Source organism: Hypanus sabinus, chromosome 2, assembly GCF_030144855.1.
Source record: "Hypanus sabinus isolate sHypSab1 chromosome 2, sHypSab1.hap1, whole genome shotgun sequence".
In the NCBI taxonomy this organism is placed as follows: Eukaryota; Metazoa; Chordata; class Chondrichthyes; order Myliobatiformes; family Dasyatidae; genus Hypanus; species Hypanus sabinus.
This window is the reverse complement of record NC_082707.1, coordinates 196,074,149-196,089,231: the sequence shown is the minus strand read 5'-3', so window position 1 is coordinate 196,089,231 and position 15,083 is coordinate 196,074,149. Positions and strand designations below refer to the sequence as shown.

At 43.2% G+C, this 15,083-nt stretch overlaps 1 protein-coding gene across 1 annotated transcript in view; it reads left to right on the top strand.

The window, feature by feature from the left end:
- Positions 1 to 15,083, top strand: part of fbln5 (fibulin 5) — a 115,640-nt gene that overhangs the window by 80,346 nt on the left and 20,211 nt on the right. Inside the window, exons 5-7 of the mRNA XM_059962272.1 lie at positions 1,739 to 1,861; positions 4,194 to 4,310; positions 7,702 to 7,821. Of these exons, the coding sequence (XP_059818255.1) occupies positions 1,739 to 1,861; positions 4,194 to 4,310; positions 7,702 to 7,821 (360 nt within the window). The remainder of the gene's footprint in view (positions 1 to 1,738; positions 1,862 to 4,193; positions 4,311 to 7,701; positions 7,822 to 15,083) is intronic.

The following is a 15,083-nucleotide window of genomic DNA, read 5'->3' as shown; positions in this document are numbered from 1 at the left end:
GCGACATCCTTGTAAATTTTCTCTGTACACTTTCAATCTTCAAGTCAAGTCAAGTCACTTTTTATAAACAACACACACAAAATGCTGGTGGAACACAGCAGGCCAGGCAGCATCTACAAGGAGAAGCACTGTCGACGTTTTGGGCCGAGACCCTTCGTCAGGACTAACTGAAAGGAAAGATAGTAAGAGATTTGAAAGTAGTGGGGGGAGGGGGAAATGCAAAATGATAGGGGAAGACCAGAGGGGGTGGGATGAAGCTAGGAAAGGTGATTGGCAAAAGTGATACAGAGCTGGAGAAGGGAAAGGATCATGGGACGGGAGGCCTCGGGAGAAAGAAAGAGGGAGGCGGGGGAAGCACCAGAGGGAGATGGAGAACAGGCAGAGTGATGGGCAAAGAGAGAGAAAACAAAACAACAACTAAATATGTCAGGGATGGGGTAAGAAGGGGAGGAGGGGCATCAATGGAAGTTAGAGGTCAATGTTCATGCCATCAGGTTGGAGGCTACCCAGCCGTTATCTAAGGTGTTGTTCCTCCAACCTGAGTTTGGATTCATTTTGACAGTAGAGGAGGCCATGGATAGACATATCAGAATGGGAATGGGACGTGGAATTAAAATGTGTGGCCACTGGGAGATCCTGCTTTCTCTGGCGGGCTGAGCATAGGTGTTCAGCGAAACAGTCTCCCAGTCTGCGTCGGGTCTCACCAATATATAAAAGGCCGCACCGGGAGCACCAGACTTTAAAGTCACTTTTTATTGTCATTTCGACCATAACTGCTGGTACAGTATGCAGTAAAAACAAGACAACGTTTTTCAGGACCATGGTGCTACACGAAACAGTACAAAAACTACACTGAACTACATAAAAACAACACAGAAAAAATGCTACACTGGACTACAGACCTGCCCAGGACTGCATAAAGTGCACAAAACAGTGCAGGCATTACAATAAATAATAAACAACAAACAAGATAATAGGCATGGTAGAGGGCAGTAAGTTGGTGTCAGTCCAGGCTCTGGGTATTGAGGAGTCTGATAGCTTGGGGGAAGAAACTGTTACATAATCTGGTCGTGAGAGCCCGAATGCTTCAGTGCCTTTTCCCATACGGCAGATGCAGCATGTAGTGTAAATGTCTGTAATGGCGGGAAGAGAGACCCTGATGATCTTCTCAGCTGATCTCACTATCCGCTGCAGGGTCCTGTGATCTGAGATGGTGCAGTTTCCGAGCTAGGCAGTGATGCAACTGCTTAGGATGCTCTCAATACAAACCCTGTAGAATGTGATGAGAATGGGGGGGGGGGGGGGGGCTGGAGGTTTGAGAATGAATGGTCATTGTAGATTGTCCTGTAATTAAGCTGATGTTAAAACGGAGGGTTGTAGGACAATGCGACTCATTCCGTGCTGTATCTCTCATCACTATGATCAGCAGGAGGCACAGAAGCTTTGATTCCCTCCCCACCAGGTTCAAGGACAACAAATCGGCTTCTGAACCGATTTACTCAACTCTCATTGCTGCCTCAGCAAAACAACTCTATGGCCACTTTATACTGCAATGTCCTTTATTTTGTTCTGATTGTGTTCTTTCTTATATAATTTAGTTCAATTTATGTTTCATTTGTATTTTTTTCTTGCAAATGTGCCTCTAATGCCATGTGCCTGTGATACTGTTGCCCCTATACATTTACATGTTCTTGTGCGTATGACATTAACCCTTGTCTTGATTTCTTCTCCTGTACAGATATTGATGAATGCACGGCAAGAACTCACCAATGTAATCCCTCGCAGATCTGCATTAACACAGAGGGAGGCTACAGCTGTTCCTGCACAGAAGGTTACTGGTTAGTTGACGGGCAGTGTATGGGTAAGTCTCAATTCATCCTGAGGTAAGTGAAGGAATGAAAGCCAGGGTTCTTGCTCAGTAACAGAATCGAGGGCCGATGCCGATTGCTAGAATTTACAGATGAGATGAGAGTTGAGTGGAATAGTTCACAGTCAGCAGGAGTCAGAACACGCAGTATCACAATTAGGTGCCCAGCAACCCAAACGATACAGATCCAATTGATAGCCCTACCTACAAGACAATAAGATATAGAAGCAGAATTAGTCCATTTGGCCCATTCGAGACTGCTCTGCCTATTCATCATGGCTGATCCATTTTTCCACTCAGCTCCAATCTCCTGCCTTCTCCCTGTATCCCTTCATGCCCTGACCAATCAAGAATCTATCAACCTCTGCCTTAAAATTACATAAAGACTTGGCCTCCACAGCCTGTAGCAATGAATTCCAAAGATTCTGGATGGAAAGTTATTCTGATCTCAGCTAGAACCCAATTTTAGTCTTGGAAGGACTCCTTCAAGTTGTCACGTCATACAGTAGCTGCCAAACAGATCTGCAGATCCTACCCAGACCCATTTCCACCCCTACCTTCTGACCCCTCGCCAGTCCAAGTTGACACTGCTTCTTGCTCTTGACTATTAGTCTAGGTCTAGGTTGGATCATTCCCCTCCCCCCCCCCCGTACTTTAGGTTCCAGCTATATACTCTCTTTAACCTCCCCACTATTGAAACCAGATTCCCAGACATTGACCAGCCTATCCTGACCCTTCTCAAAGCCAGAGCAAGATCAAACCACACCACTTCACATCCCAATCAATCCCACTGAACGCCCAGACTGATCAAAGCCTAGCACTTCAATCAGGCATAGAAGCAGAATTAGACCATTTGGCCCATCGAGTTTGCTCTGCCATTCCATCATGCCTGATTTATATATTTACTTAGAGAAATGGCCCTTCGGCCCAGTTAGCCGTACCACCCACAACCCACCTAATTAACCCTAGCCTAATCACAGGACAATTTACAGTGACCAATTAACCTACTAACTAGTCCGTCTGGATTGTGAGAGGAGACCTACATGGTCGGGGGGAAGAACGTGCAAACTCCTTACAGATGCTTCGGAATTGAACTCCAAATTCCAATGCCTTGGACTGTAATAGCATTGCGCTAGTGACTACACAACCATGGCGCCTCTTAACTCCATTCACCTACCTCCTCCCCATTACCTTTGATGCCTGTACTACTTAAGCACCTATTGCCCTCTGCTTTAAATATACACAATAACTTGCCCTCCACAGCTGCCTGTGGCAACAAATTCCACAGATTCACCACCCTCTGGCTAAAGAAGTTCCGTCACATCTCTATTCTAATGGGACATCCTTCTATCTTGAGGCTGCGTCTGTGATCCTAGACTCACCCACCATTGGAACCATTAGCTACGCACCCACTCTATCTAAGCCTTTCAATGTTCGCTAGATTTCAACAAAAACTTCCCTCATTCTTCATAGCTCCAGCAAGTACTGGTCCAGAGCCAAAAAACACGTTTCACACATTAACCCGTTCATTCCCGGAATTATTCTCACGAGCCTCCTCTGTAACCTCTCCAAAGCCAGCACATCCTTAGATAGGGAGTCCAGAATTGTTAACAATGCTCCAAATGTGGTCTGACCAATATGTTATAACAGCTCAGCATTACATCCTGGCTTTTATATTCTGTTGCTCCTTGTTACTGACTCATGCTGCAGTTAGGAATGAAAGGGTTAACTATGACTACAGTGATTTGCTAAGCAGGCTCCTGGGTTGATTGGTCTCATCTGGATCCATTTGTTATGATTTATGCTCATTTTCTGACATAGAGATGGGCAAATTATTTTTACCGTAAGTAGCGGGATTCACTAGAAAGACTCTTGCATGAAATGTTCCATGATCAAATATCCTAACTTAATATTGTCCATGAAAATAACACAGAGCAAAGTATGATTGTTACAGTAGCACGAGAGATTCTGCAGATGCCGAAAATCCAGAGTAAGACATGCAAAATGCTGGAGGAACTTTACAGGTCTGGCATATTGAAAGGAATAAGCTTTCAACGTTTCGGGTCGGGACCTTTCATCAGGACAGTCCTGATGAAGGGCTCAGCCTGAAATAGGGAAATTAGTGTATAAGGCTATGGGAGCTTTGGAGGAGTGGGGGTCATGACAGAATTCATCTTCCAGTAGATGCCAAGGAAAAATGGACGGAATGACCTCCCACAGATTCACAACATTTCTGTGATGTTCTGATATCAAAAAAAATCAGTGATTTATTTCTTGTGGTAGTACATCGCTTCCTCATCGACACTGAACTCTGTTCCCCTCTCAGACATCGACGAGTGTCGGCATGGATACTGTCAGCAACTGTGCGCCAACATTGCCGGCTCCTACTCCTGCCAGTGTAATTCCGGCTTCCTCCTCAACCCTGATGGGAGATCATGCCAAGGTAGTGAAATCTCAATATCAGTTCGTCTAAGTCTGTTTGTGTGGAGTTTCATTGATTCCATTGTATTTCTTTATTTTACTGTGAATGCCTGCAAGAAAATGAATCCCAAGGTAGTATATGGTGACATATATGTAAATACTTTGATAATAAATTTATTTTGAACTTTGAAGTGTTACAATGCATTGAAGGCCTCCTGGAGTAGCTTTAGAAATTGGTTGAGTTCATGGATGTTGGATTGTGCACTGGTAACTTGGTCCTGTGTTGGTCGGGGTCAACCATGGATGTTGCGTCCCAGCTGTCACACGCAAGCCAGCAAGCAGATCAGGCTGGTATGATGTGGAAACCAAGCTGTTGCCCATGTGACCCACTCCATCCTGCCCCTGCTCCCCGCAACTGAAGAATCCAAAGGAACAATAGAAACCGGTACAGTTTGACACCAGCACTGTCGCAGGAGTTGCCAGTCAGCATTGTACTCAATGTAGGACTGCCTTTGGGATTCTAGATCTGGAACTTCCCATCAGCATTTATTCCTGAAGCCTTCTGCACGACTGAGTGTAGCAGCAAGGCAGTGGAGGTTTAAGATCACAGATTTCCTTCCCCTAGATGATCTGCCAACCACAGCTGATGAGTCCCATCTGCCCGAAGCCGCTGGTTTTAAGTCACCAGTAACCCACCTTTGCCCCATCTCCTGTCAGTAGAAATGGTTCCGCTGGGCCACGTGTGAAGTCCAGGAGCTGGACTTGGTTGTGAGAGCTATTTGAGATGTACACCATTGGGTACATTTAATAGGTAGTGGGAGATTATCCTCATTATCACCCCACCTCCCACCCTGGCCTGTGGCAACGTAGAGGAATTGTGCTGGTGACACACAGCCATGTGTGTAAAGAGACCCGAGCAGGGGGCTAAACTTACATCCTTGTGGTGCAGTGAGCTTGATGATCATTGAGGAGTTGTTGCTGATCCCTACTGACCAGGGTCTGATGTTGATCCTTTTGAAAAGGAAGGCCTTGAAGCTTGGAATCTGCCTAGATAGAATATGAGGTGTTGCTCCTCCAACGTGAGAGGCCATGGACTGACAGATCAGAATAGGATTGGGGGTTGGAATTACAATAGCTGGCCATTGGGACTCTTGCTTGTTGTGGATGGGGCAAAAGTGCTCGACAAAGTGATCCCCCAATCTACGTTGGGTCTCACCAATGCAGAGGCCACGTTGGGAGCACCAGACACAATAGATGACCTCAACAGATTCACAGGTGAAGAGTTGCCACATCTGCGAGGACTGTTTGGGCCCTTGAATGGAAATGAGGGATGAGGTGAATGGGTAGGTGTAGCTACCTATTCTTTCATTTGCAGGGAAAAGTGCCAGGAGGGAGATTAGTGAGGAGGCATGAATAGACAAGGGAATCATGGAAAGGACTCCTGTGGAAAGCAGGGAGTGGGGCCAGGGTGGAAAAGATGTGTTTGGTGGTAGGAGCCCATTAAAGATGATAGAAGTTGCAGAGAATGATGAGCTGGCTCATGGGGTGGTAGGTGAGGACAAGAGGAACTCTATCACCATTAAGGCAGCAGGAAGATGTAGTGAGGGATGATATCTGGGAAATGGAGGAGATATAAGTGCAGCATCAATTGCAGAGGAAAGAAAATCCCATTCTTTGGAGAAGGAGGACATCTCTGATGTTCTGAAAAGGAAAGGTTACTGTTATATTTTATTAACCTACTGATTCTCACAGCCCTTCCCACTGTCTCACCTGTAGAAATGCCATTCCCTTTTCTCAGGTCCTTCATCTCTGCTGCGTCTGTCCCAGGGTCAGGCTTTCCTTTTGAGGATAAAGTTGGTATTCAGTGCGTTGTTTTTCACAACTTCCCACACACTCTGCAGCCAATAAAACTACATTTGAAGTGTAGTTACGTTGTAGCATAGAAAATATGGGGGGGGGCGGTCCATGAATCCACAGCAAGATGCAGCAGCTATCAGCATGATATGAATGACCGAAATTGCTATAAACCGTATCCTTTAGTTCAGAGCAGTTTGCTATATCTGGTTTCACTTGTCCACCTGCTTTGATGCTGTTGCAATAGACTGTATAATTGTTATTTTCTGCGCAGTTTAACAATCTGTGCCTGCTTGTATTTAATAAACAACTGATGTATATGTAACTGTTCAGTGTGCCCCCTAGTGGTTACGGATCCTTTATGATTCTGGAAGCTCCCCTGGTATCAGGTTATTTGAGTAGAGGCTATCTGATTGGTTCACTCATATCTATAATTTTGAATGGAAAGTTTCTTATCTATGGTTATAAGAAGAGCTGAACACACTGGCCTGCCATCTTTTTCCATTCTTTGTCCTTAGCTACTAGGCTTTTGCTACTCTACATTTCCAATCCTTGTTGTTTTATTAGTGTTTAATTAAATAATCGCAAGGCAACAAGTTTTATACCTGTTTCCTTACTTCCAAAAGAACCTTGGATGAAAAACAATAGAATCCTACAGTGCTTTGAGCAGAAGGACATATTTTTTGTGTAGCCCATTGTAACATATTCTTTCATAAATATCTCCCTTCGCTTTCAATTAAAACTGTTTTAATTGAGGCTGGTGACACATTACCAACCATGATTCCCCTCTCCCTCTCCCTCTCCCTTTCCCTCCTCCCTTCCCACTCTCAGTCCACAATAGTAACCCGTCTCAGAATCGGGTTTATCATCACTCACATTTGCCCATAAAATCACAAGACATAGAAACAGAATTAGGCCATTCAGCCCATCAAATCTGCTCTACCATTCCATCATGGCTGATCCCAGATCCCACTCAATCCCATACACCTGCCTTCTCGCCATATCCTTTGATGCCCTGACCAATCAGAAAACTATCAATTTTCATTCTAAATATACCTATGGTCTTTGCCTCCACAGCTATCTTTGGCAGAGCATTCCATAGATTCGCTACTGTCTGGCTAAAAAAATTCATTAACTCTGTTTTAAAGGGTCGCTCCTCAATTTTGAGGCTGTGCCTTCTAGTTCTGGACACCCCCACCATAGGAAACATCCTCTCCACATCCACCTTATCTAAATTAAATGTTTTGATTTTTTTTGTGTCAGTGGTACTGTGCAATACAGAGGATTACTACCGTACTGTGCAAAAGTCTTAAGCTCCCCCTACATAAATATGTGCCTAACACTTTTGTGCAGGACTGTATCTTTGACTCTTTGTTATCATCTAAACTTCTGGACAATTCTCTGCAGAGGATAAGGTACATTTTATAAATGATGATACAACAGATGACCAAATGAATCTCAGTTAGTGTATAGAGACATGTATGTACTTTGATAATAAATTTACTTTGAACTTTAACACCGACTTTAACATCTCTCGATGCCTCGCCATCCTGCTATAGATGTGGATGAGTGTGCTGGAGAAAATCCCTGTGGACAACAATGCATCAACACCTACGGTTCCTTCCTCTGTCGCTGTGATACTGGGTATGAACTAAATTCGGAGGGAATGGGCTGTGATGGTAAGCAATGGAACAACTGGGTTCAATTTTTTTATGTTTGAGAGCTAGCTTTGCCTCCCTAAGCCCCCTCCCATTCCTGTTAAGGGTCTCACCTGAACTTAATGTACGAACCACTCTATCATTTTGCTACTGCTTCGTGGTTGGTCAGGTGGAGTTAAGGCTGTCGCTGACAACAATCCCAAGACCATTTCTCATGCATGTCTCTGGTGCTCTGGCACTTGGCAACCAACAAAACCCATCTGATTTACAGCCAGCGAGTTTGCACAATCTTTTAATTATCAGTCTACTTGCTAAATTGTTTAATTTAGTTATTTAAAGATAACAACACAGTGACAGGCCCTTCCGGTCCAGTAAGCCTGCACCGCCCATTTCCACCCTTGTGACCAGTTAACCTGCTAACCGTACTGAATCTTTGGAATGTGGGAGGAAACTGGGACAGCTGGAGGAAACCCATACAATCGCAGGAAGAGTGTACAAACTCCTGGCTGACAGAGGTGGGAACTGAACTCCGGTCGTGGGTACAATAATGTGCCGATTTACTACTGAATTAGGGCCAGATATCAAAAAGGAAAGAACATTGTATAGAATCTTCATTATCTTGGTCTAAATTGTCTAAAATTTTGGGTGTACCTGTGAGACAAGGAAACTATAAAGAAAGACAAAGGAATCACAACCTTGTGATAATGTCTATTATCGTCACTTATTGACTGATTTCTATGAAGTTCGTTTATATCTGTTGAAAATTTTATAAGATCTTGGAGTTTGAATCCTGGATCTTGAAACTGTTTAAAATGGCTTTGATTCTTTGTCTCATCTTTCTGCTGTTATAGTATGTTTGATGTTATAACCCAATAGCTCTCTCAGCTTTTTGGGACTTTGCTAGCCACATCAAAGGACCTACACTGATATATAGGTGCATGAGTTCAGTGTAAGTTTTGACACTTGACTGTTAACCTTGCCTTAGCATCTACTCACTTCTTCCCTCAGCCCAATTCACGTGCGCCACGGTAGCATAGTGATCTGCGTGATGCTATTACAGCTCCAGTGTCACAGTTGGGAGTTCAATTATGACGCTGTCCGTGAGAGGTTTGTACGTTCTCCCTGTGACTACATGGGTTTCCTCCAGGTACTCTGGTTTCCTCCCACAGTCCAAAGATGTACCAGTTAGTAGGTTAATAAATTGTCTACTGATTAGTCCAGGATTGATTAGGTGGGTTGCTGAGCAGCGTGACTCATTGGGCAGGGGGAGTCTGTTCCACGCTGTACCGGTAAATAAATAAAAATTAATAAATTGAGGTAAACGAAGTAGGGATTAATTTTCTGCGGGTTGCTCCTGAGACAATCAAAGGGGATGGAAAAGAAAACTATTGAAATGTTTAATGAATGATGTGCGATTAGTCCAGTTTGTGGACCTATGCAGGAAAAGCCACAAACAGTAGGAGATGTGACATGTCATGCCGATTCACTTTCACTGTGGTAGAAGTCAGAATCTAGCCCACCTTCTGAGTTCTGAAGTACAGTGAAAGCTCGGGGTACAAGTCCAGTTATCCTTGAGTGTGGTAGTGCCGGTTGGTAACATAGGTACAAAGGCTGATGAGATATTATTCATCATTAGTCAGGGCATTGAAAACAAGAGGTTATATTCCAGCTTTCTAATATTTGATATAGACCTTCGCAGGAGTAATGCATAGATTTCTGGTCACCATACCATAGGAAAGATGTGATAGCTCTGGAGAGGAGATTCCCCACGATGTTGAATGCGATTGAGCAGCTCAGTTATGAAAAGAGATCAGAGAAGCTAGGTCTGCTCTCCTTAGAACTCAGGAGAATCCACAGGGGACATGACTGAGGTGGCACAGTAGCACAGCGGTTAGCACAGTGCATGCGATCATCGATTGGGGGTTCGATTCCCACTACCGTCTGTAAGGAGTTTGAACGTTCTCCAAGTGACCACGTGGGTTTCCTCTGGGCGCTCCAGTTTCCTCCCACAATCCAAAGACACACAGTTGGAATTAGTGAGCTGTGGACCTGCTCTGTTCATGCCTGAAGCACGGCACACTTTTGGGCTGCCCCCAGCACAGTCCTCGCTGATTTGATTTGACACAAATGAGGAATTTCACTAACTGTTTCAATGTTTTGATGTACAGACGACAACTCAAGCTAAATCTAATCTCCTATTGTATATAAAATTTTGAGGTGTATAGGTAATGTGTAGGTAACACTAGCAACAACATCACTGAAAACAGCAGTCCATAAACATATAACTTAAATAGATAGGAGAGGCCCACTGAGCTGCACTGTTCGGGACCCACCGACTTAACATTAGCCAGGACATTTTACACTGACCAATTAACCTACCAACCGGTACATCCTTAGACTGTGGGAAGAAACCGGAGCACTCGAAGCAGACCCACGCAGTCACGGGGAGAATGTACAAGCTCCTTACTGACGGTACCAGATTGAGCTTCGAATTCTGGAGCACCACGAGCTGCAATAGCTGCGCATTAATCGCTACGCTACCTTGGAGACCCGCGCAGTTCGGTCACCTGCAATGACATCACCGAGAAAAAAATCAGCCCATCAAAAATAAAACATAGTTTTACTCGTCAATTGTGGGATTGAGTTTGAGCCCAGAGGTAATGTTGCAGCTGTATAGGACCCTGGTCAGACCCCACTTGGAGTACTGTGCTCAGTTCTGGTTGCCTCACTACAGGAAGGACGTGGAAGCCATAGAAAGGGTGCAGAGGAGATTTACAAGGATGTTGCCTGGATTGGGGAGAATAGGTTGAGTGAACTTGGCCTTTTTTCCTTGGAGCGATCTGATAGAGGTGTACAAGATGATGAGAGGCATTGATTGTGTGGATAGTCAGAGATTTTTTTCCCAGGGCTGAAATGGCTAGCATGAAAGGGCACAGTTTTAAGGTGCTTGGAGGTAGGTACAGAGGATCAGGGGTAGGTTTTTTGCACAGAGAGTGGTGAGTGCGTGGAATGGGCTGCCGGCAGCAGTGGTGGAGGCAGATACAATAGGGTCTTTTAAAAGACTCCTGGATGGATACATGGAGCTTAGAAAAATAGAGGGCCATGGATAACCCTGGGTAATTTCTAAGGAAAGGACAGGTTCAGCACAGCTTTGTGGTTTTCTATGTTTCTATATAGCTTAAAAAAGATAGATAGGAAAGAGTATTAAAAGGACTTACTTGCCAACTGAGGATGAATCATTTATTTACAATTAATTTGGGAAAATATCCATCTAGTTCCAGTTAAATCTGGTGAAGTAAGTATATCCTGTGGAGAAGAGAATTAGCGCACTGATAAATATGTATGTTAGAAACTAAATGTTATACCAACATACTTTACATGGATATAAAATAAATTTTATTTAAATAAAAACATGGTAAGTGAATACAATGAAGTATTTTGTTCGTTATGTTCACTGTGATTACTACTAAAGAAGGTGTCTTTTAAAAGCAAGCTCTTATTCACTAATATTTTTAAACCAACACCTTGTTGTCTTTAGTGACAAGTGTTGCCATGTTGCTTCAGGCAAACCACAGCTGTGGGATATAGTTCAGAAATTCTTTCATTGGGAAAATAAATCCTGCAGGAAATTATGTAATTCGGACTAATATTTTACTTGGGAATCGAGGTGACTAAACTGTACAAAAATGTTTATTAATGATAACATCTATTTTTCTCTGGAGATTGACTAATTTATCACTGGGTTTATATTAACCACATTTAACTTTGAAACTCTTCAACACAATGCTACTGTTTGGTTTATTGATAAATGCTCAACCTTCTGAGGGCTGCAGGTCATTTTGGTCTTGTGTACAGTTCACACCATTTTATCATTTTGGTGATTGGAAGCATTATTCTAGCAGCAATTTCCTCCTCCAGTCCAGCCCTTCCCAACCAGACCCTGTTGGCTGAACAAAAATGCTTTGTTTATCTAATATTTCCTATTGAAGAGAAGGGTAATTGCAGAGAATGTGAAGGAAACGTGCAAAAACATGTAAAATGCTTACAGATTGTGGCGGGATTTGAACCATGATTTGGCACTGTAAAGTGGTGGCACTAACCACTACACTACTGTGACACTCTGGGTTGAATGCACATAGTTCTTTTTCCTAAGGTTGAGGAATGAAGAACCAGAGGATATGGATTTAGGGAAAAGATTGAATAGGAACTTGAGGGGCAACCTTTTTCACCCAGAAGATGGTCAATGGAGGGTACAAGCTGACAGAGGCATGTACATTAATTACATTTATAAGGCACTCAAACAGGTGCATGGGAGGGAAAGGTTTAGAGGGATATGGGCTAAGCACAGACAAATGGAAGAATCTTAGATGGGAATCTTGGACCAGTTGGACCGAAGGATCTGCTCCCATACTGCATGGCTCTGTTACACTCTCCTCTCTAACATAACAAGCCTGAATGCTTTCATCCCAAACTCGAAGGAACACGTCCCCTCCCACCCACCCACATTTGCAGCAACAGGAAACTCCTATGCCTCTTTAATCCTTTATGGATCCAGTGGATATTTATCCCCTCCTTTGGGGTTGCGTTTGAACTTGTAATCCCAGTCAGTGCAGATTGGCAACGGCATCTCCTGCACAATGTCCATCAGCACTGGTGCAGTTCAAGGCTGTGTGCTTAGCCCCCTGCTCTGCTAGCTTTACACTCAGGACTCTGCGGCTAAGTACAGGTCCAATGCTATACTCGGGTTTACTGAAGACACCACCGTGGCTGGGCCAGATCAAAGGTGGTGACAAATCAGTATGTTGGAGGGAGATTGAAAATCTGGCTGAGTGGTGACACAGCAGCAACGTGTCACTCAATGTCAGCAAAACCAAGGAGCTGATTATTGACTTCAGGTCCATGAGCCTGTCCTCATCAAAGAATCTGAGGTGGAGAGGGTCAGCAAATTAGAATTCCTCGGAGTTAATATTTCAGAGGATCTGTCCTGGGCTCAGCATATACTGTAAGTGCATTTATGTAAAAAGCATAACAATGCCTCTAGTTTTTCAGTGTTTGCAAAGATTTGGCATGACATCTAAAACTGTGATAGACTTCTATTGATGTGTAGTGGAGAGTATATTGACTGGCTGCATCACAGCCTGGTATGGAAACACCAATACCTTAGAATGGAAAATCCTACAAAAAGTAGTGAATAGAGCCTAGTCCATCTTGGGTAAAGCCCACCCCACCATAGAGAACATTTAAACAGAGCGCTGTCTCAGGAAAACTGATTTCTTCATCAGGGACACCCAACTCCTAGTTCATGCCCTCTTCTCACTGCTGCCATTAGGAACAAGGTAGAGGAGCTTTAGGGCTCATCTCACCAGTTTCAGAAACAGTTATTGCCCCTCAACCATCAGGCTCTGGGACTGAGGGATAACTTCACTCAACTTTGTTTGCCTATCACTGAACTTTTCCCACAACCTATGGACTCACTTTCAAGGACTCTTCATTTCATATTCTCAATATTTATTTATTCTTTTGCATTTGTACACTTTATCTTTTGCACATCAGTTGTCCACCCTGCTGGATGCAGTCTTTCATTGTTTCTATTATAGTTCTTGGATTTATTGAGAATGCCCGAAAGAAAATGAATCCCAGGGCAATGGTGACAATGAAAAATTACTTTGAACCTTGGACAGATTGAAGTAGTGTGCTCTTCTAACAAACTCCAACTCCTTTTCTATAGCAACATTATACATTTTCTATCTAATCACCCTCACAGGAAAAGACAAATTGATAACCAGGGACATACTGCCTTGATATTAGAAGGAGTTGCATTGATAAGGGGAACAGATCATTAAATAATAATTTTAGGTTAATCATTAATTGTAGGTTGGGCTCATTCTTGACAAAGTTGTTAACCTCAGTAATATTATAACTTCTTGCGATTGAAGCAAAGCAAGATCCTTGGCCAGGAATGCAGCAAGGCAGACAGGCAAATAATATCGGTGATTAGTCTTTCTAGTGCTTTTATCTCTGAAGTACCTTCCTCCCCAAATTGGAATTTCACAGAATGTAGTTAAACAGGTAAGAACCTGAGAGTGAAATAAAATACATATTGCAGCACCTATTTCCTGAGGTTTGTCCTTTAGGAACAATCACAGCAAAAACAAAGATTGAAAATGTATAATAGTAGCACCAACCACCAATGAGCTCCCATTAACATTCAGGTGAAAGTGCTCATTAGCGCCACCCTCTGGCCCTTCCACAACAATGCTTGTGATATAGACTTCATGGTTTTCGCACAGAGCTAAACTGTTAGTGTGACCTGCCTCATTTACTGATATAATTATGATTATAGCCCATCCTTCACTAAAATTATCTCACCGTTCCATTTTTAAACTGCTAAATCCTCTATGATTTTAGAAACATAGAAAACGTACAGCACAATACAGACCCTTTGGCCCACAATGCTGTGCTGAACATATACTTACAATGTACTTTTCATTCCCTAATTTTAAAATATTAGCAACTTTAAATATTCTCTGAGGTTTACTGTATATAAATTTCCATTTATTTCTTACGTGGTTTCAATCAGATCGACAGATCACCTATTAGAGATTATTGAGAGAAATAAATAACTGGCAGTATTGTATTAAAATAAAATGAACAATTTTTGGAAAGAAAAATGCTACCAAAATTGATTAATTTAATCTTGATTTACTGAGATACAGAATGGAACCTTTCTGGCCCTTGGAGAAACGCAGCCCAGCAATCCCTGGTTTAGACCATAAGACCATAAGACAAAGGAGCAGAAGTCGGCCATTCGGCCCATTGAGTCTGCTCTGCCAGTTTATCGTGAGCTGATCCATTCTCCCATTTAGTTCCACTCCCCCGCCTTCTCATCACAACCTTTGATGCCCTGGCTACTCAGATACCTATCAATCTCTGCCTTAAGTACACCCAATAACTTGACCTCCACTGCTGCCCATGGCAACAAATTCCACAGATTCAGCACCCTCTGGCTAAAAAAATTTCTTTGCATTTCTGTTCTGAATGGGCGCCCTTCAATCCTTAAGTCATGCCCTCACTCTAGTAGACTTCCCCACCATGGGAAACAACTTTGCCACATCCACTCTGTCCATGCCTTCTAACATGCAATTTGTTTCTATGAGATCCCCCCTCATTCTTCTAAACTCCAAGGATACAGTCCAAGAGCGGTCAAACATTCCTCATATGCTAACCCTCTCATTCCAGTGAATCTTCTCTGAACCCTCTCCAACGTCAGCACATCCTTTTTT